Source organism: Jaculus jaculus, chromosome 5 (genome assembly GCF_020740685.1).
Source record: "Jaculus jaculus isolate mJacJac1 chromosome 5, mJacJac1.mat.Y.cur, whole genome shotgun sequence".
NCBI lineage: Eukaryota > Metazoa > Chordata > Mammalia > Rodentia > Dipodidae > Jaculus > Jaculus jaculus.
The window spans coordinates 135,768,395-135,794,695 of record NC_059106.1 but is presented as its reverse complement, the minus strand read 5'-3'; the positions used below and the strand labels follow the sequence as shown (position 1 = coordinate 135,794,695).

Genomic DNA, 26,301 nt, shown 5'->3' with positions numbered 1-26,301 from the left:
GACATGTGGGGGAAGGCTAGCATTAGCAAATATAACCAAATGAAAATCATCATTACAGCAACTACTTGTTCCCAACATATCTGAGAAATGTGATCTTTCTTTTCTTTTCCTTTTTTGAAATACAGCATTGTGCATTATCTCAGACCTGGAACAATAGTGCTCCAGTAAAACTAAAAAGAAAACCAACACCCCCCTGTAAACTGAATTGCATCAGCAATTATTCTCTTCATTTGCGTTTATTTAAACAGTTCTCAAAACATTTGAGTGAAATCAGGCCTCTTGGTAAGCAAAGGACCTGAAAATAATGTTTAAAAAATGAACAGGCAGTCTTCAGTTCATTCACCACACAGGTGTAGGGTTCCTTTCTCTTACTCCATTATTTGAAGCACCCAGTTTTTCAATATAGTCTAAAAGCTAGAAGAACAAGAGTACAATTGTGGTGGAATGTATTGTTACTTGCTGATAGCTAGTTGAAACACCATCCTCCCCCTTGTACAGCTTAAGAGCCTTTTAAAGGCATCGTCTGTAACTCTTATTATCTGCTAAATATATATATATATGTATTACAGATTACATAAAGGCTGACAAATCCACATTTATATAAGCATTAAGCATTTGCTGAGTTGGAAGAGTTTTAGTTCTACTGCTAGCAGTACAGAGTTACAGAGGTTATTTTTTTTAACACTTATTTGCAGATATATTGAATATGGCATGTTTTTGTGGACTCTTCAAAGGAAATGGGTACTTTTGTCTTTAAATTTACTACTGACAACCTAAATAGCTGTTAAGCATGATGTTAGAAAGAAAAGTAAAAATCAAACTTTATTGTTGCTTTTTGCCATTTTGGTAGCATTTTAAACACAGGCTTCGATCTTCAGAATACCCTGGATTCAGTAGAAAAAACCTTTTTTAAATGAAGTTTTGTACAATAGAAACTTCTCAGCAGTCAAAATGTAGACTGTAAAAAAATACATGCAAAACATACTTTTCTGAAAACACTTAACTTTGAACAAAGCACCGAACTACACAAATGCAGAATGAAAACAGCATTTCAACTCCACCAAAAGTAGTCATCATAAAAGGTGTAAAAGTCACCTAACTTCACTAGGCACTGTTCACTTTTTAAACAGGAGACAATAAAAATATTGTCCACAAACAACATCCCAGCTCTATGGCAGGTTTCAGAAAATCTTCAACTCCATGCTTTAATAGCGACCTGAAAAAAGGGGGGAAAAAAAAAAGCTTGGGTTAAGGCTTATTTATCAATTATATTTTTGAACTGGAAACTTAAATACAACTTGGCAATTATTAGGTACCTGACAGATACTATAACATGATAATGAAGACTCTTATGTGTTTAACACTGAAAATGAGGTAACCAATGTTGAAAATTAAAAAAACAAAGTGTCAGGGGTGGTGGCACACACCATTAGTCACAGCACTGGGAAGCTACAGAAGAACACTGAAGTTCAATTCAAAGCAAGTCTGGACTAGAGTTCCAAATCAGCCAGGGCATTAGCATGACACCCAGCTTCAAAGAAACAAACAAAAAATCGCCAGCTGTGGTGGTGGCACACACCTTTAATCCCAGCTCTTAGGAGGCACAGGTATAGGAGGATCGCGGAGTTCGAGGCAACCCTGAGACTACACAGTGAATTCCAGGTCAGCCTGAACTAGAGTATGACCCTACCTTAAAAAAAAAAGGCTGAAAGAAAAATTCAATGAAATACGGTCTAAAATCACCCAGATGTGAATGTATCAGAAAACAACAGCACAAAATTAGATTTTCAAAAAAATAATAGCTGTACTTCGTCAAATCATATCACAAAAGATTTTTCATTTAAGAACACTTACGAGGCGAATAGGATCGAGACCTGGAACGTGATCTGTATCCTCCACGACTGTAGTAAGGTGAAGGTGATCTCCTTCTGTAAGTAATTTCCAACATTATTTGCTTCTAGATAATGCTATTAGGTAGGCCAAATAATAAAGATTATAAAATCACTACCCTCCTTGCGAGTCCCCCCACAAATGAAGGTCTTAATTAAGATTTTAATATTTGTTAAAGAGAATTTTAAAAAAAAGAATTTTAGGGTCTGATTTAGTCCTGAAAATGTAGCAGCATTAAGATATGGGAATCAAACCCTTTGGCTTCACAACCAAGTGCCTTAATTGCTAAGCCATCTCTCCAGTCCTGTGCATGTTGCTCTGTGAGTACAGGTGCTCACAATGCAGATGGTAACTATAGCATCTAGGTTGACATGGATTTTAGGCACTCGCACTTGCAAACATGCTTTATCTACCTACTGAGCCATCTCATCAACCCTCAATTGAGCAAAAAGTTTTGTATGGATTCAAAACCCTCTCCTGGCATACCTGTAAATCTGATCCCTGTCTTGAGCAGCTCTCCATCCTCCACCACCGCCGCCTCCTCCTCTGTTAAAAAAAAGTTCAGTTAAAGTTCCCATAAGCAGATGGTATCTAGTTTTCTTGTATGTAGGTAACAACCATTTCTGAAAATGGCAAAGAGCTCTCTCTGGTGGCTAAAAGAAGTATGGCCATAGAACACAAGAGTAATACTCTTGCAAAATTATTTTAAAAAGACCTTCAACATCCCACTCTACACAATCAATACAGCAATGCTCAAAAATAGAGATTATGGATGTCAGAAACACTTAAGACTTACTTATAAGACAGTGATATATGAGCAACTGTTGATTAAACATTAAAAAACTGCACACAAACACACAAAAAACTGAACAAAAAGAAACCAGGCATACTGGCCAACACCTTTAAGCACTTGGGTGCCTGGGCAAGTCAGGCTAGTTAGAACCTGCTTCAAAATAAATTATTCCTCAATATGAAACCAAGATGGCATATTTGTGTCCCATATACTTTTGCCTCATTTTCATTCCCCACTAAACATCAGCATTTACACTAAAAGAAGAGAATTTTAATGGTTTATACAGTGTTTGACTCATCTTTTATTAGCATCCCAACTGTCCATATTTCCCACTTGTATTTTAGTATTAAGCAGACACATAAAAGGAAATAAACCAATTCTGGTTTAAAAGTTATTAGTGCTCCCATTTAAAATTACGTTAAAGTTCACTGTTATATATAACCTACCTGTATGATCTGCTATAGTAATCTCGATCATCATAGCCTCGATCGTATCCTCTATCATAATAATCCCGACGACGTGAACTGCCACTATGGAGATAATATAGGAATGAATATCTCTTTAAAAATGAAAAACTTAGCAGGGCATAGTGCTGCACACCTTTAATTCCAGACTTGGGAGGCAGATGTAGGAGGGTAGCCATGAATTCGAGGCCACCCTGAGAGCACGTAGTATATTCTATGTCAGTCTGGGCTAGTGTGAGATACTACCTTGAAACCACTCCCCTCCCCTCCCCACAAAAAAAATAAAAAATCTCAGAGGAATAGTTCAATAAATGTGCAAAGGTTTGGGTTTTAGAAGATATACTATCTACTATAACTAGTGTAGGCCAACAATTACATTCAAATCAAAAAAGTTTCAACCAAAAAGAATTATGATTTTTTATTTATTGGGATGACTGAGCTTATGCACCTGTAAAGTGCCTCCTGCACAAACTCCCACTCTTGGGCATCAGGCTTTTTATTGGTACTAGGAAGTCAGCTTTGTGCCTTTAACCACTGAGCCAATACCCCAGCCCAAAGAAGTATTCTCTTTCATTGTCCTGTGCAATGGCTGAGCTGGAATACACTCAGTAGTGACAGCATTTGCACAGCATGAGTGTCTTTTATTTTTATCTCTAGTTAAAACTGTAAGAAAATGGGCTGGAAAGATGGCGTAGCCGTTAATGCGCTTGCCTGCAAAGCCAAAGGACCAAAGTATGATTACCCAGGACCCACTAAGCCAGATGCACAAGGAGCTTGTTTGCTGTGCAGTGGAAGGCACTGGCATGCCTGTTCTTTATCTCCCTTGCGTGCTCTCTCTCAAATAATTTTTAATGCTGTTGAAAACGGCACTTTTCATCTCAGCACTTGGGAGGCAGAAGTAGGAGGATTGCCAGGAGTTCAAGGCCATCCCTAAACTACCTAGTGAATTCCCTACCTCAAAAAAAACAAACAACAAAAAAAACCACACAAACATGCATTTACCAGCAAAATCAGTATTATCAGATACAACAACCTAACTGTCTGCTCTTTCTGGGCATAGGATTATAGGATCACAATTTATGTTCTTAAAAAAAGAAAAACTGCCAGGCGTGGTGGTACACACCTTTAATCCCAGCACTGGTGAGGCAGAGGTAGGAGGATTATTGTTAGTTCAAAGCCACCCTGAGACTCCTGAGTGAATTCCAGGTCAGCCTGGGCTAGAGTAGTTTGAGACCCTATCTGGGAGGGTGGGGGGAGAAAACAACAAAACTAAGATAGTTTAAGGCATAAATATGTTTCCAAGGCATACGTTCTACTTAATATAGCTTTAAGATAGGGAAAGAGAATGAACTAATGGTAGAGTCACAATGTCTTCATTTGTGTAAGAAATGAATAACCTAATTCTTTGAGGTAAGGTTTTCTTAGTAGCCTTTGGTGGTATAGTACTTACGTAGTGTGTAGTATTCTTTAACTGCCTACTGAGTGCTGGGATTACAGTTTCATTGTCCACAATGAAAAAAATCACTTACTAGGTTGGTCTCCCCATGTAAATTCCAGGAGTTGGGGTATGTGGTCTCTTTGTTATGGAGAAATCAACTCTAATTCTACGTCCATCAAGCTCCATCCCATTGGCACGTTCTTTAGCCTTCAAAAGATTTTTTTAAAGTGTCAGATAGCTTAGACAAACCCAGTAATTTTACTACAACTAGTATATAAAGATTGGTCATTTCAACCACTTTACATTAATGTCTACCAGCTTTAAACTGTAAATGGATTTTTTCCTCCACTACATCTCAAACTAGTTGCTACAGCTATAGTTTGATTACTTAGCAAAACAATGATCAATGGTAGCAGTTTGCCTTTTCCCCCTTCATTACTACTCCTAAAAGTCATGTAGTATGCTTCATCTCTAAAATGGAGCATACTTATATACCCAAATTTCACTTCCTATAGTTTGTCTCAATCCAACTTTAAATTCAATTATTTGTCATCAGGTACCTTATTAAAAATCAGATAAGGTTTATCATATGCAGGGGTCAAGACTAGGGAGATGGCTCCAAAGTTAAAGGTGCTTACAAAAGCTTGCTGGCCTGGGTTCAATTCCATGTAAAGCCAGACTCAAAGTGGTGCATGTCTCTGGCATTTATTTGCAGAGACAAGAGTCCCTGGCACACACATACAAACACAAAGCAGAAATAAAGAAAACTATATCTATCTTACTTGAACCATAAAAACCAAGTGTCCTTGTGAAAGCATATAGTCATTAGTATATATTGTTAACTATGTTTTTTTTAACGAGTTAACTTTTTTAAACAGGTAAACATTTACTTACTTCCTTGGCATCATCTACATTTTCAAAATATACAAAAGCAAATCCTCTTGAGCGTCTAGACTGCTGGTCATATACAATAGACACATCAGCAATGGGGCCATATTTAGAGAACACTTCTCTTAGATCTCTTTCTGTGGTGTACAAGCTCAACCCAAACACTCCAAGACAACAGTTAGGGTCAGGATTTGCCTAGAAACAGAAATATACATTTTAAACTTTGAAATACTACCACTCACTAATACACAATAATTAGGTCAAACATCATTTATAAAATTATAAAAGGGTAAGTGTGATGTGATGGTACATAACTTTAATTCCAACACAGAAAGATCACTGAATCTGAGGCCAGCCTGGGACCACAGAGTGAGATAGATCCTTGTCAGCCTGGGCTAGGTTGAGACCTATCTTGTAAAAATTATAACAAGCACTGCAATAATAATAATGGGGTGATAAAAGCTCACAAAAAAAATGTAGCTCAGTTGGTACAGTACTTGCCCCACATAAAGCACTATTTGGATCCCTTTGTCAGTGGCAGAAGCCTTTAACTCCAAATATTCCAGAGGAGTAAACAGGAAATTTATTACTATCCTCAGCTACATAGTGAAACCAGGCCAGCATGGGGTACATGAGATCTTTTCAAGCAAAAAGGGAGAAAATGGAAAAACACAAAGGAAGATCCATGGAGATTGGAGGGCATTTTAGACAAGCTACTTTGAATTTATTAAAAGAAAAATTCTGCCATGAGTTTGAGGGCAACCTGGGACCACGGAGGGGGGTGGGAGATCACATTAAGTAAATATCAAGGGAATCATAATTGCAAGGTCTCCTATCAATCAGAAAATAAAATACAAACTTTCTTGCTTTTGGTTTTTGAGGTAGGGTCTCACACTATAGCCCAAGCTGGTCTCAAATTCACAGCAATCCTCCTGCTTCCACCTCATAGGAAATAGGCTGGAGGGATGCCTTAGCGGTTAAGGTTGTTTGCCTGCAAGTCCAAAGGATCAGGCTCAACCCCAGGACCCATGTTAGCCATATGCACAAGGAGTGCATGCATCTGGAGTTAAGTCTGCATTAGATGGAGGCCCTGGCATGGCCCCATACTCTTCCTCTTTCTCTGTCAAATTAATAAATAAAAGAAATAAAATAGAGAGGGAGAGTGGATGTGATGGAGAGTGGCGTTGCCAAGGGGAAAGTAAGGTGGGGAGGGAATTACCATGGTTTATTGTGTAATTATCGAAGTTTGTCAAAGAGGGCTGGAATTATGGTTCAGCAATTAAGTCACTTGCCTTGAAAATCCTAAGTACCCAGGTTCAATTCCCCAGTACCCACATAAAGTTAGATACATGAAGTGGCACACACATCTGGAGTTTGTTTGCAGTGGGTAGAGGCCCAGGATCACCCATTCTCTCTCCCTCTGTTTGCAAAACACAGTATTTTTAAAAAGATTAAAATAGATAAATAAATAAATAAAAAGATAAAAAAAATAGAACTGCAGATGTGAGCCACACCAGCCAAATGTTTTTGCACAGTGAATCTTAACACAAGGTTGTAGAGATGGCTTAGCTGGTAAGGTACTTGCCTGGGAAGCCTAAGGACCCACGTTTTATTCCCCAGTAAGCCAGATACATAAGCTGACACATAGGTCTGGAGCTCGCTTGCAGTGGCTTGAGGTCTTTGCCCATTCTCTTATCTGCCTCTCCCAAAATATTTTTAATTGGCTGAGGCCAGGCGTGATGGCACAACCTTTAATCCTATCACTTGAGAGGCTGAGGTAGGTGGATTGCCAGGAATTGAAGGCCACCCTGGACTAGATCAAGACCCTACCTCAGAAACCAAAAACAGTAATAAAAAGGCTACGGAGATGGCTCAGTGGTTCAAGGTGCATGCTTGTAAACTTCTGATCCAGGTTTAATTTTCCAGCCATCCATGCAAATGGGTATTAATTTGTAACAACCAGAGATCATGGCATAACCATAAATTATTTAAGATGTTTCAATTTACTCTTTCGCAGCTCAAGCAAGTGAAATCAGTGAGGGACTACTATTACATAACCAAGTTGGTAGACACTCATACAAGAATGTACAATAAATCACAGCAAACATTAAACTGTTTGCACTGATACAATATAAACATGTCACCAACAATCTTGCCATAATGAACTTACTTTTTTACTTCAAAAATGTCTTGCCTGGCATGGAGGTTTACACCTTCAAGCCCAGCACTCGGGCGGCAGAGGTAGAAGGATCTCTTTGAGTTTGAGGCCACCCTGTGACTACATAGTGAATTCCAGGTCAGCCTGGACCAGAGTGAGAACGTAGCTTGAAAAACTAATTCTTCAGGCTAGAGATATAACTCAGTTGAATACTTACTTGCCTAGCATGTACAAAGCACTGGGTTCAATAATTACCAAGTAGGAAAAATAGTCTTCCCTCTTACCCGATTCCCAACATGGCGCCTTCGAGTAGACATGGGAGAATGGCTGTGGCTATGACGTCTGCGATAATCTCGACTATAAGATCTGCTACGGGACCGCCTATGCGAGCGGGATCGAGATCGTGACCTTGTATAATGCCTTCGAGAACTTCTTCTGGATCTAGACCTGCAAGGCAAAGAAACACACCTTTCACTTTTTTACTTATTCTAGAACTTATTCCAAAACTTGGTTCATATTCCAGGTATATGCTAACAAATTAGGTGGAAATAAATTTTCTGTCTAGTCATTTCACTTTGCTTCAAGAGTCAAAAGCACTAGTTCTGGGCTGGAGAGATGGCTTAGTGGTTAGGCGCTTGTCTGTGAAGCCTGAGGACCGGGGTTCAAGGCTCGATTCCCCAGGGCCCACATTAGCAAGATGCACAAGGGGGAGTCTGAAGTTTGTTTGTAGTGGCTGAAGGCCCGGCCGCACCCACTCTCCCCACCCCACCCCCCCCCCCCGAATGAAAAAATAAACCAAAAAAATTTTTAAAGAAAAGCACTAGTTCTCTTGCTGGATATATCTTTTAATTCCAGCACTCTGGAGGTAGAGGTAGGAGGATGGCAGAGAGCTTGTGGCCACCCTGAGACCTCATGGTGAATTCCAGGTCAATGTAGGCTAGAACAAGACCCTAACTCCAGGAAAAAAACAATTAAGATAAAAGCACAATCTTCCATCATTTCTTCAAAATAGATAAAAATTAAAATTAGTATGTTTATTTAAAAAACAGAGTGCAGTTTATTAGCTTAATTTATATGCCTTTCTCCACTTTACTTCTCTCCATTTGTTGTGTTCACCATATCCACTATGTCGTTAAAGTCAATAAAAACCATTACCATAGGAAGTTTTCCCTGGTATTTGAGTGTGGGTGAGCATGGGCATGCCAGGGCCTCTTGCCACTGCAGATGAACTCAACTTGTGTACCACTTTGTGCATCTGGCTTTATGTGGGACTGGGGAATTGAACCAATGCAGTCAGACTTTGTAAGCAAACACCTTTAACTGCTGAGTCATCTCCCTAGCCCTAATAATTCATTTTTATATGAATGAATTAAGATATGGTGGCAAATGCCTTTAACCCCAGTGTCCAGTTAGCTAGGATTAAGTGAATCACTGTGAGTTGAAAACCAGCCTAGGCTATGGAGACCTAGACAAGAAAGGAGAGAGGAGGGAACGCATTAAAGACAATCCACACATGGTGGTTCTGCCCTTAACTGTTTTTAAAATGTGGTCCATGTTGCTATTACCTATTTTACACATGTAAAATACATACATACCAATGTATGTAAAATTACCAGACCTGTTTATATGAAATAGTTGTAATATTGAGGGCTAGAGAGATGGCTGAGCAATTAAGGTGCTTGACTGTGAAAGCTAATGTTCAACTCTCCAAGACCCACATAAGCCAGATGCACAAGGTCATCCATCACACACATGCAACAAAGTGGTGTGGGGGTTAAACTGCAATGGCTGGAGACCCCAGAGGGCCAATTCTCTCCTCTGTCATAAAATAAATTTAAAGCTGAACTCGGTGGTGCAAGTCGTTAATCTCAGTACTTGGAAGGCAGAGGTAGAATATATATATAGTGAATGCCAGGTCAGCCTGAGCTATAAGAGTAAGACCTTACCTCCAAAAAGCAAACAAACAAAAGAACTGCCAAGGCTCTACAGTACTGCAGACATAACCAGCAGACTGCATACTGATAGTGAATCCTCACAACTTTCAAGAGCAAGAACTCACTCTTAATGCTCATTCCCTTTGTCCCTCAAGTAACATAAAAAAAATTTTAATAGCCAACATCTCTTACCCCCTGTACCTTTCAAAGTTCACAAACCACACCAGTTTAGAGAGAAACAGGAAATAAAGACCACCTTTCTTACCTAGATTCAGATCTGGACCTGGACTTTGATCTGGATCGCCTGGAATCTTCCTTGGAGCGAGACCTTGCAGGGGTATGTCTTGCAGATTTCCCAGATCCGTGAGCACTACCACTTCTGGAAGCAGAACGGGATTCCTACACGTAGATATCAAAATTTTAATTTGTATACTTTCTGAGCAATTTTAAATACAAATAAGCTGCTGTGAAACAAATGGTGTGGGAAAGTAATTTTCTTCCAAAGATAAAATATACATAAGGGCAAAATTCCATATATAATATAGTTTTGTTGCTTCAACTGACAATTCAATTACTGTCCCTTCTCTACCCTTCTGGAGTAGAGAAGATTTATCTGACTCCACTCCCTTAAAAAAGGGTGATAAAGTCAAGTTTGAGGAATGTTACTACATAAAGAACCTAAACTTTGAAGTCTAACTACCTCAGTCAAGCTACATTTAACAAAACCCTCCAAATTTAGGAACTTCACTTTCAAAGAACCTCAAAATTAAGTTATATGTATTAAATGAAAAAAGACAAGGGTAATCTGAGATTCAAGTCTTTGTGATAGAAGCCTAGTGGAAAGCAAAGACAGGCATTCAAGCTGTAAGATCTTACTTTCTTATCTAACCACGTGGAAGAACCCAAGGAAAACCAAAGCAATTAAAAAGAGCAAGAGGAAGGAAGACTAGAGAGGGTGCCAAAGACAAAGCAGCTCTTAGCTAAATGGAGATGAAACATGGCAAAGTAATGAGGAACAGAACAAGAAGAAATGTTATTGAAATACATCTTAAAACAAGGACCTACTAAATCAGGAGCCCAAGAAGGAAAGGATTTCTATGCAGAAGTCTAGATAATACTGTATATTTACTTTTCCTGATCAAAACTCCAACTATCTGGCAGTTAGATGGCACAAACAAGCTCTCAAAGAAACCAGCAAAGGAATGGCTGTAAGATGATAAGTGGTTAAGCTAAAAGCCAAAGTTCAGTAGCAGAAAAGTCCATGAATATAGTAAACAAAATAAAGGGAACAATTCTAACAAGCTGCCCCTCCCCCAGAGGGGATGGGAATGGGGGGGTGGACAAGTTTTCATGGTTTAGCTTTCGTTAAAATAACTTTTTATAGGTTATCCAACTTTTAGTCAAAATGAAGAGCACAGCCTAATAAAATCTTTCTACCCAAGATACAACAGCAATGGCCAGGCTAAGAGGGAAGTAAAACTGTATTAAGTCATAGTTAAAAATTAAATTTCCACATAAGTTACCATAAATGACCTTTACCTGTGGTATTCTTCAGACTAGACTGATCATTCTCAAAAAAAGGACAAAAACATGGAATTTTTAGACTACAGAGCTGTAATCTACAGGACAAAGACAATTTAAATATCCTTTCTTGAATGCTCAGGATAAATAATTGTCTTTTATGCCTAAAACAGAAGGGGGGGAAAAAACCCTAGTTTGAATATAAGTAGCTAAGAAACACCAAATATACCCATGAAAAACAAATTATTCAGTCACTATGAAACTTGGAGAAGTGGGAGAAAATGTGACAGCTTTTCCTTCCTGACCGTTCTCCTCATAAACAGCTGCCTTTAACACCAAGAAATGCTTGAAAGATGCACTGTTTGTTCTACTAGCTATCTCAATCAATCAGCCCCTGAGTTCCTCAAAACAAAACAGAACCAAACAGAACAAAATTATCTAGAAAGGCAATTCACCTCCCTTTCTTCCTAGGACACCTAAGGGTTGGCCATTTTCACCACAGCCAAAAGCTAACAAGGCACAAAATACACAAGAGAAGACAGAAAAAAGGAACTAGAGTCAAAATGGTCTTAATTCTAAGGCTTTACGATTATCTCAAGAAACAATTGGGTCAAGAAAAAGAGCAGAGTATCACAGCTGCACAGCACTAAAGATTTTAATAAAGTTAGAAATAAGCATAACGGAACAAGATATCCTTTAAGCCTTTTGCTTCATCAGCTTGTCCACTGAGACAAATGACAGGAAATAAACCCCAAGAGTTCTTAAAATTCCAGAAAGCTAAGTACCACAAGAAAAGTGTTTGCTGCGATGTCAAAGTCTCCAAACCTAATAGCATACATGAATGTATTTTATGATCAATGATTTAAGACTAAAAATAAACGAAATACCAAAATACAAATAGTTCTGACTATACTGACACCTGCTAGGGCTAACTGTGAAAAAAATATGGCTAATCTTTCCTGTCAGTGCTTAAGGATGTTAAAATCCTTCTGTGGTTATGTTGGCCATCCTGGAAAAACACAAAAGTTTGCTTTCATAAAAGAAATGAGGCCTATGTGATTAGCCAAACAAAAGAATATCAACTTTAAATGTTACACATGGAAAATTTATGCAACCAGGTGAGAAAGCCTTTAAAAAATAATTGAAATCACACTCTAAGTGTGACACAACTATTATGAAACCTCACCAAAAAAACTACTCCAATACTTTACGGAAAGGGCGCATGAACTCTTAAGGTTTGCATAGAGCCAGAAATTCCCTGAAAATGAATGTTCAGGAACTCAAGTTCTTATTAGCAAAATCTTTGTCACCATATATATTACAAAACCAAGAACATGTTAAAAAATAAAGACAAAGCAGCCTTCCAGCTGTATCTCCCTAGTTTGAGTACAGAATTTCAGTACTTGGTAAGAGACAGTTAAGTATAAATATGAATATTTAAAAAACTAGATGCACTATATTAGAACACTAGATCCTAAATATAGACTAAACCTCTATAGCACTTTCCAGTATGCGCTCCTAAACTTTAGGTGTGGAGTTGGTCTCCTTAAGTCTTAAAAAAACACATATCCACAATGCTTACCAAATCAATTTCAGAGGTTATAACCTTCGCTTCACTTATAATTTTCCCAGTGGTAAAAATATCTTCCCTGTGCTACTTGTTCCTAGCATTTATCATTTCTCCTGATTGTAATTCAGTCTTTCCTAAACCAAGTACAAAGGTGTATCTTTTCCTCAAACCACCCATCATCCCAGAGACACTCTTAAGACTCAAAGAGACTTTAACCAAGGAGAGGAGGGAACGACAAAAACAAATGGATGAGAAGGGTCACTGGCTTCTACATTACTTTCCACCTTGAGTGTACACAGCTTGGATCACAGAATAAAATTCCAAATTGCTTTCTTTAGCTCAAGGGACACTTGCTCTTTTAGACCCAAAAATCTTTCAGGTCCTTAAAGCAATCAATAAGCTTATAAAGAAATAGCTATTAATTATCACTTTTACCTCAGCTATGTGCTTGCTTTTTGAGCCACCTCAAATGCAAAATTAGTAATATTCTTATTACTGGTTTATCTCTGGCAAGAAGTTTTGCAAAACAACAGTCTCCTAGAAGAATTTTCTCCTGCTTCCAAGACACAAAAATAATGAAAGAAAAAAGTTTACATTTCACACTAAACAGGCCAAAAGCACCCAAAAGACCTTCAAGAAAGGCCTTTTAGTCATTTTCTCCATCAGCTTTACAAAACGCTTTGACACCCTCATTAGCTAACCTCTTTACTTATATGACCCATCTCTTAAGGAAGCTGTCGTATTTTAGCAGCAACTATTCAGCTGGAATAGGCACTAAATAGAGTAGAATTTAAAGAATTGTCCTTATTTGGCACACAAGAATTTGAACATTAGGGCCTAAATGGCCATAGCTTTCCACTAACAATCACTGAAGAAAAACTAAGGCTTTCATTCCAAAAGTAAAAACCCTGTTCAATGCTTTGTATTTGGGGGGTTTAAGTTCCATCATCAACCTGGTCTTTTGAAAAATTCTAGAATATATTTTATAACAGTTTAGTACACTAAAGGAGGTCAATGAATTTTAAGAGTCCAGGGTTCATAGCAGAGATCACCAATTCCATCAAGACACCCACTCATGCCCCAGAACCAGCAAAGTATGACAGATGAAAAGCACAGGGAAAACGGGAGGCCCAACTACTACCCATGCCAGAGAAAGCACACTGCTGCCTGTTATTTGACTACAAAGGGCTATTTCTCAATAACTGTACTTCCATCACTCAACTAGGCAGTTAAAATTAGTATTATCTAATTTAAACGTTTCCCTTGGAAGTCACTTCTTTACCCTGTATATTTTCTTCTATTAAACAAATAATGCATGCATGTTTAGCAAAATATACAGGGACACATAAACAGACTAGTAATTACTTAGCGTAGTGCTTTCTGATTCCAGATTACTTCTTATCTTAACTTCATTTTTATTTCTTTTCTTCATTCTTCCGTTTCAAATTCTGACTTCTTTCATCTTCCCCACTTCACACAAATTGCTCAATATTTCTACAAGTGGGACTTCTGGTCTGATAATTAGCATGCATTCTTTCTTTTATTTTTTCAAATTTCAGCTTCACTTATTCCTGAGCTTCAAATACTCATTTATAAAACTTGTCAAATGACGACTTCCGCATTTTCCTTCTTCAACATTAACCTTAATAGAAAAAGAACAGGATGAAGAATATTTTAAAACTCCAGGATAAAATCCAGTGCCAAAACTGAAACTAGAAAAAAAAATCCCTTTTGTAGTTTTGGATTTAAAAAAAGTAGAAATATGCAGCTCAAAAAACTGAAACTACACTGTTTCTTGTTATGCTAATCATTTGTCCACTCCAGATAAATTTATTATGCTAGCTTGTATGAGTGCGCCACTGAACATTTACTGTTCATGTAACATTTTATGAACTGTAATTAACATTTCATACTTCTTGTATTTATCATGAGAAAATGTTAAGTGTCAAAGCACATCTCTAGTCAAAAAATGACATACTAATGCAAGTATGCAAGGAAGAAGAGCACGGACAACTCTACAATGACAAAGGCTCAGTGCTTAAGAGGTTTACATACTGTGACTTGTCTAGATAAGAAACATTTAATGTCACATCTAAACTGTGTATTTCAAAAGCACTGTTAGACAATGCAAGAAAACCTGACAATTTGGATCTAGTGTTTTACCCACCATGGAAAGCTGCTCTAGTGAAGCTACATGGAATGGTTTCATTACTAAGTTTAGAACTAAAATCCCAAGACTAAATCAAATTAACCAACTACAACATGCCAACAGCTATGAAGAAAAGGAGAGCAAAGCTGAATCCAACAGTAGTTATTTCTAAAGAATTTTGCTGTAAGGCCAACCCCCCAAGCATTAGTCTCCTGGATGTTCAAGAGAAATTCTACTTTTAAAGGTGTCTGGTTAGGAGGAATTTATATGTAGTTCTCCTCAAACTATTAAAAGGCTCAACTTAGCAAATTAGTGACACTTGACTAAGTACTGAATGCACAAAAGTCTGGTTTTCCATGTTATCCTGCATCTCACTGTCTATTTTATTGTTGATGATTACATTTCCCTACTAAGTCTTCTTTAAGAAAATTATGAGACCATTCTGGGTATAAAGGTAACCATAGCTATCCTGGATTGTGCTATTGTATCTAACAAATAAAACATTAATTCCCAGCCTAGTTTTGTTAAGTATCATCTTATTAAGGGAGTCACAGCAATTAATTTTAATATCCATCACTAAAATGTAATGGTAAAATGTTTGCTGGCAGCACAAATGTAATCATGGAATCAGAATGCCCAAGCAGGTTTCCTTAGGGCCTCTAAACAGTACAGATAAAAAGGGCTTAGGTTCAGAGGATAATAGAATACAGGCAAAGTTCTATGTATGAAAGCTTTTCATCATGGACACCTTCCTGCTATTATTTCTTCCCAATAGTCTTCCTTTTTACTATATTCAAAGAACAAAACCACTCCTAGACAGTATTTTTAATAGAGGCTTATTCCAACTCAACTAAATTCCAAGAGCCTGGTTTCAAGCTCACTGTAAGTAGCTAAGGATGATGAAATCCGGATTACCCTGCTTCTACCTATCTATAATAATACTGTGGTATTATTATAGGCATGTGCAATCATGCCTAGCCACTGTTAAACTCTACCAGAAGGATAGTTAGAAACTCTGGAGAAGAAATCCAGTTTAAGTCTGTGTTTTTATGAAATCTATAGCAGACCAAATTTACTTTGATGGAAATATTCAATGCTTTCTAACAAAAACAAATCTATGACTTTTCTTGAGAAAGGGTCTCAGTCTAGGCTAGGTTGACCTGGAACTCACTCTAGTTAGTCTCAGCTATTCTCAAACTCAGGGAGTGCTGGTATTAAAGCATGAGCTAGCCACTTATGATTTAAGCCCAAAAATGTAAAAGGAGGGCCCATTCAGGCTGCAAGATAACAATCTATGCTGGAAAATAACAATCTGATTAATACCCTCCAAAGTTCAACTCAAAGCAATGACTTTGGCAATTTGAAGTATATAATTTCCTTTACAATCAAGAGCTTTTTGACTGCCAGCTAAATACTAAGTAATGAATGACAATAACTAATTCTAATGATTCATTCTCAAAAATATTAAGCCTTGATAAAAATAAAAACACTTGCAATTCCTTAAAATATCACACCTGATTAGAAAATAGTTATGCACACAAAAAAATGCCAGGCGTGAGGAGGCATGCCTTTAAACCCAGCATTGGGGAGGCAGAGGTAGGGGAATAGCCGTGGGTTCAAGGCCACCCTGGACCAGAGTGAGACAGTACCTCGAAAAAATAAAGTGAGCCAGGCGTGGTGGTTAGGGTTAGAGTTCACACCTTTAATCACAGCACAGGTAGGAGGATCACCATGTTCAAGGCCACCTCGAGACTACATAGTGAAATCCAGGTCAGCCTGAGCTAGAATGAGACCTGACCTTGATAAACAAAAAAAAAAAAACAAAAAATAGTTATGTTTAAGTACTGATCAATTAAACAGTGTTATGGCTGGAGACATGAACAACTACATCTACCCTTGGCTTAGACAAAATATGAACCCAACTTTGAAAGCACTAATCGTCACTTAGACTTGGGGTTTACTGAAGGGAAAAGTCTGCACCAACAAGGCCAAAATGCCATTAATGCTTCTCGTCTAGCTTCCACAAACCAGTAGTACTTACCTTGTGAAATCACTTTGAAAATGCACCTTCTATTTCAACAATATACACAATATTAAGTATTCCTATTTAAACCAAGGAAAATTCTGTCAACCTAGTTTCAAGAGACTCATACTTAACCAGCCAAAGTTAGTGATGACAAACAATGCAAACTTTTCCTCACAAAGTTTGTACTAGTTCAATCCTTTGTTAATGAAATTACATGCAAAAGCTACAATTCTTGTAGAAATAAATTTCAGTTGTAAAAATTAGAATTTAGATTAAGGAGATAAAAACAAGAGACACCCCACGACTAAGTCAAAGAGGAAAGCATCACAACGTGAAAGGCAATCTGACGGGCTGATATGCAAAAGCCACTCAACTCTACAGACTTAAATGCGAATGTTGTAAATACACTGCTTCTATGAAAACAAAATATTCCATCAGATTATTTACTGGACCCAAATATTTCCTGAAAATTGGCCTGCTACTGTGATCTTGAAACAGCCTGACAAGGTACCTAGTACATACAACTGTTTCCTTGTTTTTTTTTAAAAGGTTATCAAAGTAGACTCGACTTGCTTGTACAAACTAGTTAAAATCTCAGCATTGAAGAGACTAAGACTGCCAAGAGTTTTGAGACCAGCTTGGCCTACAGTCATAGTCTTAAAAAAGTTTTAAATTGAGTAAAGATCAGATAGCTTACAAACTTCATTCCTTATACAGTGAAACCATGATGGGTTTTAAAGAATTATTACCTCCAATGACATCTTACACTTGCCAAACTATTTGTATCTATAGACTTCAGAGTAGTAGGATTAACTGGTGGCTGATTTTTTAGTCAACTCCTTTACAAAACATGAATGATTTTTGTAGAGCACTACAGAAGACTTCAGTACAAACACAAATACAAACCAATCTTAAGACAGGCAATAAAATTCAAATTCTACAAAAATGAAGAACTTAAGAGACAACAGTGCTAATGCCAATAGACCCAGTTATTTTTTTTCAAGGCAGGGTCTCACTCTAGGTCAGGGTGACCTGGAATTCACTCTGTAGTCTTAAAATGGCCTTAAACTCGTGGTGATTCTCCAACCTCTGCCTCCCAAATCCTGGGATTAAAAAGATGTGTGTCACCACGCCCAAACCCAATTAATTTTTTTGTATTTATGACAGATTGGTGCACCAGGGCCTGCAGCCACTGATATCCACCATCTTGTGCAACCTGTGAGCTTCTATGTCTAGCTTCCATGGGACCTGGACAGTCAAGTGTGAGTCCTTAGGCTTTCCTGGCAAGCTACTTAACCACTTTGCCATCTCTCCGCCCCATGACCAAACTTAAGGACAATTTCACACAGTCAATCTTGGACTGTTTAGAAAAATAACTTCTCAAGTCTAAATGGTGTGGGGGGGAATTACTGTCATGTTTTATATGAACACAACTATTCAGAATGTCTTAAGAGCCTAGTCAATGGCTTTTTTCAGGGTCTAGAAACAGCAATTTTTAGCAAGCATATTCAGACTACTTACCTTGAATATGGTTTGTCAAACACTTCTACAAGGCAAGGTGAGCCAGTTAAGACTTAAACCCTGGGTCTATAGCATGTGATAAGCAGCACTCTACTTCTGAGCTACATAACCTTAATTTTTCTCTTAAAAACTTGAGACATAGACTTGCTAAATTTACCAGATTGGCTTTAATTTATTATCCTCAGCCTCCTAAATAGCTAGGATTACAGGCCAGCTCCAATCCTGATTGGTTTACCCTGATTTAAAACTGTCTCAATTTTGTTGTGGCATACTTTTAATCCAGGCACATTTCTCAATAATTTTAAGATTCCAGTAGGGTGTGGTGGTGCATGCCTTTAATATCAGCACTTGAGAGGCAGAAATAGGATTGCTGAGTTCAAGGCCAGCTTGGGACTGCAGAATGAGATCCAGGTCAGCCTTACCTAGTTAAGAACCTACCTCAATCTTGGAAAAGGGCTGGAGAGATGGCTTAGCGGTTAAGCGCTTGCCTGTGAAGCCTAAGGACCCCAGTTCGAGGCTCAATTCCCCAGAACCACGTTAGCCAGAAGCACAAGGGGTTACAGGCGTCTGAAGTTCGTTTGCAGTGGCTGGAGGCCCTGGCGCACCTGTTCTCTCTCTCTCCCTGTCGCTCTCAAATAAACAGAAATTTTTTTTTTAAAATCTTGGAAAAGCAGGTCCTGGTGTCACATGCCTTTAATCCCAGCACTAGGGAGGCAGATGTAGGAGGATCTTGGTGAGTTCAAGGCCATCCTTGAGACCACATAGTGAATGCCAGGTCAGCCTGAGGTATAGTGAGACCCTATCTCGAAAATAATCAGGGCGTGGGGGCATGGTAGGATTGCGGTGAGTTGGAGGCCACCTGGAGCAAGATAGAGACCCTACCTCGAAAAAACAAAACCAACCAAAAACAACAAAAAAGGCCACACTTGGAAAAAAAATGCTGAGACACGAGACTGTGTATTCCTAGTAGAAAAAAATGTCAAAAATTTCAAAGTAGCAGGATTATCAGCGTTACTGCTAGAGTTACTTTTCCCTTCCACTTCTTCCTACTTATGTATGTACTGTTTCGTTTGGCAATTCTTCACCTTGAAATACACCATACATAATTTCACCTATTTATCACTAATCAGTGAGGTTGCTGGGAGTGGTGCACACGCCTTTAATCTCAGCACTGTGGAGGCAGAGGTAGAAAGATTGCCGTGAGTTCGAGGCCACCCTGACACTCCATAGTGAATTCCAGGTCAGCCTGGGCTAGAGTGTGAGACCCTACCTCGAAAATCACCCCCAAAAGAAATCAGTGAGGTTAAGCTCCCCAAACGGTGCAGCATTAAACCATAATAATTGCTTAATAACTTAACAACAGTATATATGCAACATCAGGAGGCTGAGGCAGGAGGATCAAAAGCTTAAAGTCTGCCGGGGCTACAGAAAAATATAAACAAACTAGTTAGGAATGAAGCCTCCCGTGTGAGGTCCGAGGTTCAGTCTCCAGTACCAGACACCCAACCTCATACCACAAAATCAGGTTTTGTTTCACTATGTAGATTCAAGGTGGCCTCGAACTCTGCGATCCTCCTCCCTCCTGAGTGATGGTATTACAGGCATACACCACCACGCTCAGCTTTTTAAGGGGGCAATAAGAGCTTAAAAAAGTAAAACCTGAACTGGAGAGATGGCTCAGCAGTGAAGGTATTTGCCTGAAAGCCTTCCCCAGTAACCACTAAAAGACGCACAAGTGGTTCAGGCATCTGGAGTCTGTTTGCAGTGGTTGAAGGGCCTGGCGCGCACATTCTCTCCAATAAATAAATAAAAATTTTAAATCTTGATAAGACGTTTACATTTCCTTGATTACAAAATAAACTATGATTTGGCAAAAAGTATTTCAGTGAACTTTTCCTGAATGCCACGAGATATTAAAAAAAGACTTCTCTAATGGTGCTTTTAAGCATGTACTCAATTTACATTTACATGTTTATTAAGCCCTGCGTTTTTTTGTTGTTGTTTTGCTTTTCGGGGTAGGGTCTCGCTCTAGCCCAGGCTGTCCTCGAACTCACAGTTCTCCTAAATTAAAGGCGTGCGCCACCACACTCGGTTGGAGTTTAAAAGAAAAAAATCTTTCACCCTTTCTGAATCTAACCTTCAACTGTACAAAGCTTTGGGCTTGTCTAATCACAGCGACTTATACCAGCCAATCACACCCCCACCGGCCCTACGGCGGCGTCAGGCCTCCCCATTCGCAGGCATGGTTACCGGGCTAACGGCGCCGCGCATTGTGGCCGGGCAACACTTCCTTCCCGGTCACGTGGGCACAACGTCCCAGCATGCAACCGGGGTGCCGGGACACCACTCGCGTCGGATCCGGAGAAATCACTCCGGCGCACAGCGCGCGCGCCGTCCCGTCCCTCTCGCACACGCGCCTCCAACCTGCCGAGAGGCCCCGAGGTCGCCCTTAGCAGGCCTCAGTGCCCCGCGCACGCGCAGTGCCGCGGCGGCTGTCGCGCGGGCACGCGCAGCGCTCCGCCATTTTGTGCTTGTGGCAGCGCGCCCGCGCCCGCCAGCCCAAGATGGCTGCGGCGAGGCTTCGCACGAGAGCAACGGCCGAATGGGACTCCGCTCCCCTCCCCCCACGCAGAGGGGACGCGGCCGCCATTTTTACCCCTTCTAACGGAAAAAAGGAAAATAAGAAAGACAAAACACCCGGCCGCGTCGGGTTAACGAGACGCCGCCTCGGCTCGCCCCGCCGTCGCAACGGAGCACGCTCTCTCCCCGGCCTCCATCCCAAACCCCCGGCCTCGGGCCTACGAAATGATGCGGGAAGGTGGGACCACGCCGCCGCCCCGACGCCACCCCGGCGTACCCGCTCGCCGTAGTTCTGCTCGCCGCTGTCGCTCATGACTCCGGCCTAACGTCGCCGCTCGCCGGCTTCCACGGAAGAGCCCAACTCCTCGGCGCCTTCTTCTACAGAGGCTCGGCCGTGGCCTCGCTCGGTCGCACCACCCACCGAGCCCGCCTGCCTGCTAGCCGCTCCGAGCCGACGCGCGCCGCTCCACCTCCGCACCGGCCTCTAACGCCGCCGGATGTGACGCGCCTGTCTTTAACAGGCTCCGCCCACTCCCCCGAACGCGCGCTTTCCTGGCCACGCCCCACCGCGTTGGTTTTTTTCACTCGCAGTTGCCGCCATGGGGCCAGGACCGACGTGACGTCAGCCACACCCCCTGGCCCTGGCCCAGCCCCAGCCTCAGGCCTTAGGGCGCGTCCTGGGCGAGGCGGGAAAACCGACTGCGCCCTTCGGTTTCTCCAGTGGGCGTCCTGGGGCAGTGTGATGTCGCCAGCTACTCCTGAATCGTTTCTGGAACCTTTCAGGGATTATTAGGGCGTGAAATGAGGAAGGAGATGGCTTCCGGTCCCTCCATCCTTTGGGCTTTTGTTCTGCCGCAATAGTTTGTCTCGATTTGTGCTTTGCCTTGAAATCTTGGCATTTATTTAGACTTAGTTGTAAAGAATGTCCCTTTCTGAATAAAACTTAGACATAATATTCGTTTTGAAAATGGAAGCTGGTAAACCGGGCGTGGTGGCGCACGCCTTTAATCCCAGCACTCGGGAGGCAGAGGTAGGAGGATTGCCGTGAGTTCAAGGCCACCCTGAGACTCCATAGTGAATTCCAGGTCAGCCCAGGCTAGAGTGAGACCCTACCTCGAAAAAACAAAAAAAAAAAAAAAAAAAAGGAAGCTGGGGAATTGTCTCAGTGGTTAAAGGTGTTTGCTTGCAAAATCGACTAGCCTGGGTTCATTTCCTCAGTACCCAAGTAAACCCAGAAGCAGAGTGGCACATGCCTCTGTAGTTCCTTTTGTAGGGTCAATAAGGCTCGGCCCTCCCATTTTCCCCTCTTCTCTGCTTGCAAGTAAATAAAATATATGTTTTTAAAGTCTAAATAAGGCTGGAAATAAGGCACTTGCTTGCAAAGCCAAACAACTTGGGTTTAATTCCCCAGTACCCACATAAAACCAGATGCACCAGGTGGCACATGCATATGGGGTTCGTTTGCAGTAGGCCTAGTGTGTCCATTTTCTCTCTTCTGTCTTTCTGCATATAAATAAATAAATAATTTTTGTCTGTTTTTCGAGGTAGGGTCTCATCTAGCCCAGGCTGACCTGGAACTCATTATGTAATCTCAGGGTGGCCTTGAACTCATTGCGATCCTCCTACCTCTGCCTCCCAAGTATTGGAATTAAAGGTGTGAGCCACCACACCTGGCTAAATAAAACATTTTTAAAAAAGTCTTTTATGTCCCTAAATAAATAGGTAGGGTCTCTCTCTAGCTCAGGCTGATATGGAATTCACTGCGAAGTTTCAGAACTCAGCTGGGGTTGGTGGCGCATGCCTTTAATCCCAGCACTCCTGAGGCACAGGTAGGAGGATTGCTATGAGTTTGAGGCCACCCTGAGACTTCATAGTGAATTCCACGTCAGCCTGGTCTAGAGCGAGACCTACCTCGAAAAAAAAACCAAACCAAAAAGAAAGAACGAAGGAAAAGAGCAATTTGGCCATCAGGAGCATATGGTGAGAGGGCTCAGTGCTTAAAGATGCTCCACGAATCTGTCAACCAGAGTTTGGATTCCCAGCACACAGGTAAAATACTGAATGTATCACACTGTAAACCGTAAAAAATGGAAGGAAGAGTGGAACCTCGCGAGCTGGGTAGCTAGTCTGATTTTCCCAGCAGCAAACAAAAGAGGCAGACCCTCAAAACCAACATAGGAGGAGAGGGCTAACATCCCAAGATTGTCATTTGCTCACACACTGTGGTAAGCATGCACCCATACACACACACACACACACACACACACACACAAATATGCAAAAAAAAAAAAAGGAAAAATTGTTTTGGCTAGGCATGGTGGTGACGCCTTTAATCCCAGCATGGGAGGCAGAGGTTGGAGGATTGCAATGTAGTGCTAGGCCATCCTGAGACTACATAGTGAAGTCAAGGTCAGCCCCAACTACAGGGAGACCCTACCTTGAAAAACCAAAAATCCCAGCACAAGGGAGGACAAAAAAAAAAAAAAAGAAAAAGAAAAAGAGAGAAAGAAATCAAAGGAACTGCTTGCTCTATTTTTTTTTGTTTCCAGGTAGGGTCTTACTGTAGCTCAGGCTGACCTGGAATTCACTATGTAGTCTCAGTCTGGCCTCAAACTCATAGCAGTCCTCCTGCCTCCTGGGATTAAAGGCATGTGCCACTACATCGCACACAAAAATATTTTTGAGGCAAGACTGACTTGGAACTTACTCTGTAGCCCAGATTAGCCTTGAACCCACAGCAATCCTACCTCAACCGTAGTGCCTGAATTAAAGGTATGTGTTGGGCTGAAAGGATTGCTTAGCGGTTAAAGGCTCTTGCCTGCAAAGCGAAGGACCCAAGTTTTATTCCCCAGGACCCACTTAAACCAGATGCACAGGTAGCGTATTTGTCTGGCGTTCGTTTGCAGCAGCTGGAAGCCATGGCTTGCCCATTCCCCACCCTCCATCTCTCTCTCTGCCTCTTTCTCTCTGTCAAATAAATATACATATATTTAGAAGGCATGTGCTGTCCCTACACTCAGCCACAAAAAAACTCTAGTAACAGATTATGAAGCCGGGCGTGGTGGCGCACGCCTTTAATCCCAGCACTCGGAAGTAGGTCTCACTCTGGTCCAGGCTGACCCGGAATTCACTCTGTATTCTCAGGGTGGCTTTGAATTCATGATGTTCCTCCTACCTCTGCCTCCTGAGTGCTGGGATTAAAGGCGTGCTCCACCACGCCCGGTTTGAGACCCTATCTTAAAAAAACAAAACAATGGGCTGGAGAGATGGCTTAGACATTAAGCGCTTGCCTAAGGACCCCAGTTCAAGGCTCAATTCCCCAGGACCCACGTTAGCCAGATGCACAAGGGGGTCCATGCATCTGGAGTTTATTTGCAGTGGCTGGAAGCCCTGGCATGCCCTTCTCTCTCTCTTTCTCTCTCTGCCTCCCTCCCTTTCCCTCTCCCTTTTCTCCCTGTCTGTTGTTCTCAAGTAAATAAATAAAAATAAACAAAAAAAAATGTATGGGTAATGGTAGAGTATGCCTGTAGTCCTAACATTGCAGAGGAGGACTGGCAGAGGACCAGGATGTGTACTAGTTAGAATGATGTCCCCCAATAAATTCAGGAGTTGCATTCAAGCTTGTAACTTGGTTATCTCTAAGGGTGAACCCTAGGGTCCAGCCCTAAAGTGTTGGGGCGGATTTGCAATTCCAGTCTAAAGATATGCAGAGTGCGTGAGCTCTGCATGGGGTTCCTGGACTATGATGATGGTGGTATTTCTCTCTGCATGGACCTGTGAAAGGGGGCCAGCTTCTCCTGCCATTATGAACTTCCTCTGGATCTATAAGCTTCAATAAATCCCTTCCACACATGAACTGTGCCTGGTTTGGAAGTTCATCCTAGCAGTATGAAATTGACTGTTAACCTAGAATTCCTGAGAATAAAGACCACTGACTACAAATTATGGCTTCTTCCAGCTTTCCTTCAGCTGGACTACATGGAGGAGGTTATCACCTCAGTTCCAGCAGGATTTCAAGTGGCCTTGCAGCCCAAGTATGTGGAGTCTTCAGCAAAGGGTCTGAAGCAAGTTTCTTTAGAGGCAGGGTCTCACTCTAGTTCAGGCTGACCTGGAATTCACTATGGAGTCTCTGGGTGGCCTTGAACTCATCGTGATCCTCCTACCTCTGCCTCCCAAGTGCTGGGATTAAAGGCATATGCCATCACACCTGGCTCTTGATGAAGCAAGCTTTTAATTGTGCACAATAGAGTTGGTCCGGAGGCTGACCCTTCAAGGTGGGGGTATGGAGAGCAGCCCTGAGTCAGCTTCTCAGGCTCTTTTTATAAGGCAAAACCCTAGAACTCACAGGGTAGGAGGTTTTCAGAGGCAAGCAAGCATGGTGACAAAAGCAGATCAGCTGTTACAGTTAAACTACTTTCTGGAACCTTATGTATACACAATCTTACAATCCTGGGAACAATAACCAAATGGAACAATTTGTGGCCGCAGCTCGAATATAGAAACTTAATCATTATATCAAAATGGCTCTTACTGTTAAAATGGAGTCAGGTTGGCTCTTCACTGACAACACAGGAAGTAAAGGTCATCCTTCACTGTGTGACATTCCGGGCCAGCCTGAGCAACATGAGACCCTGCCTCAAAAAAAAAAAAAAAAAAGAAGAAGAAGAAGAAGAAGAAAGAAAGAAAAGAATGAACAGAAAAAGAAAGGGAGCTGGAGAGATGGCCTAGTTAAGGCATTTATTTGCCTGTGAAGCCAAAGGATCCAGATTTTTCCCAGGACCTGCATAAACCAGATGCACAACACATGTGTCTGGAGTTTGTTTGCAGTGGCTAGAGGCCCTGGCATGCCCATTCTCCCTCTACCTGTCTCTCTTCTCTCTATTTCTATCTGCTTGCAAATAAATAAAATTTAAAAAAATATTCACATACATGTGCAAATAAATGTTTGAAATAAGTAGGGGTTAAGTGAGGGGGACAGAAGAAGATAATGGGAAGGGAATGTGATCAAATTACAGTATGAGCATATATTAAAGTTCTCAATAAAATACTAAAAAGTAGGGTGCCGAAGAGATGGCTCAGGGGTTAAAGGCTCTTGCTTGTAAGGCCTGAAGGCCCACATTTCAAAGTCCAGTATCCACATAAAACTAGATGCACAAAGTGGCCCATGCGTCTGGAGTTCATTTGCAATGGCAGGAGCCCCTGGCACATCCTCTCTCTCTCTCATTAATAAACATTTAAAAAAAGTAAGTAAAATGAGAGGTGGGAGTGTGATTTGGCTGCTATGGGTTGTAAAACTTCCAAGGAGGCTGAACAAACCTTTCAAAGATCCTCACTGCTGAAAGGTTTACACACGCGTGTGCGCGCACACA

The 26,301-nt window shown here is 40.9% G+C and overlaps 1 protein-coding gene and 1 pseudogene across 1 annotated transcript; both read right to left on the bottom strand.

The window, feature by feature from the left end:
- Nucleotides 1-220: 220 nt before the first annotated feature.
- Tra2b (transformer 2 beta homolog) lies at nt 221-21,410 on the bottom strand. The gene is made up of 9 exons (XM_004654305.3): nt 21,210-21,410; nt 9,831-9,964; nt 7,916-8,078; nt 5,480-5,668; nt 4,677-4,792; nt 3,130-3,213; nt 2,377-2,436; nt 1,855-1,928; nt 221-1,216 (listed from the first exon to the last, which is right to left on the bottom strand). Exons 1-9 carry the CDS (start codon nt 21,243-21,245, stop codon nt 1,206-1,208), a joined length of 867 nt encoding a protein of 288 aa, XP_004654362.1. The 5' UTR covers nt 21,246-21,410; the 3' UTR covers nt 221-1,205.
- The window catches only part of LOC101601109, a 121,725-nt pseudogene continuing 116,734 nt past the window's right edge, over nt 21,311-26,301 (bottom strand).

Coding starts and splice junctions, on each gene's coding strand:
- Tra2b (XM_004654305.3), bottom strand. CDS start 21,245: ATGAGCGACAGCGGCGAGCAGAACTACGGCGAGCGG. Junction 5,669..7,915: donor GGCGCCATGTTGGGAATCGG/GTAAGAGGGAAG, acceptor TTCTGTTTCTAG/GCAAATCCTGACCCTAACTG. Junction 2,437..3,129: donor TACTATAGCAGATCATACAG/GTAGGTTATATA, acceptor TTTTTTTAACAG/AGGAGGAGGCGGCGGTGGTG.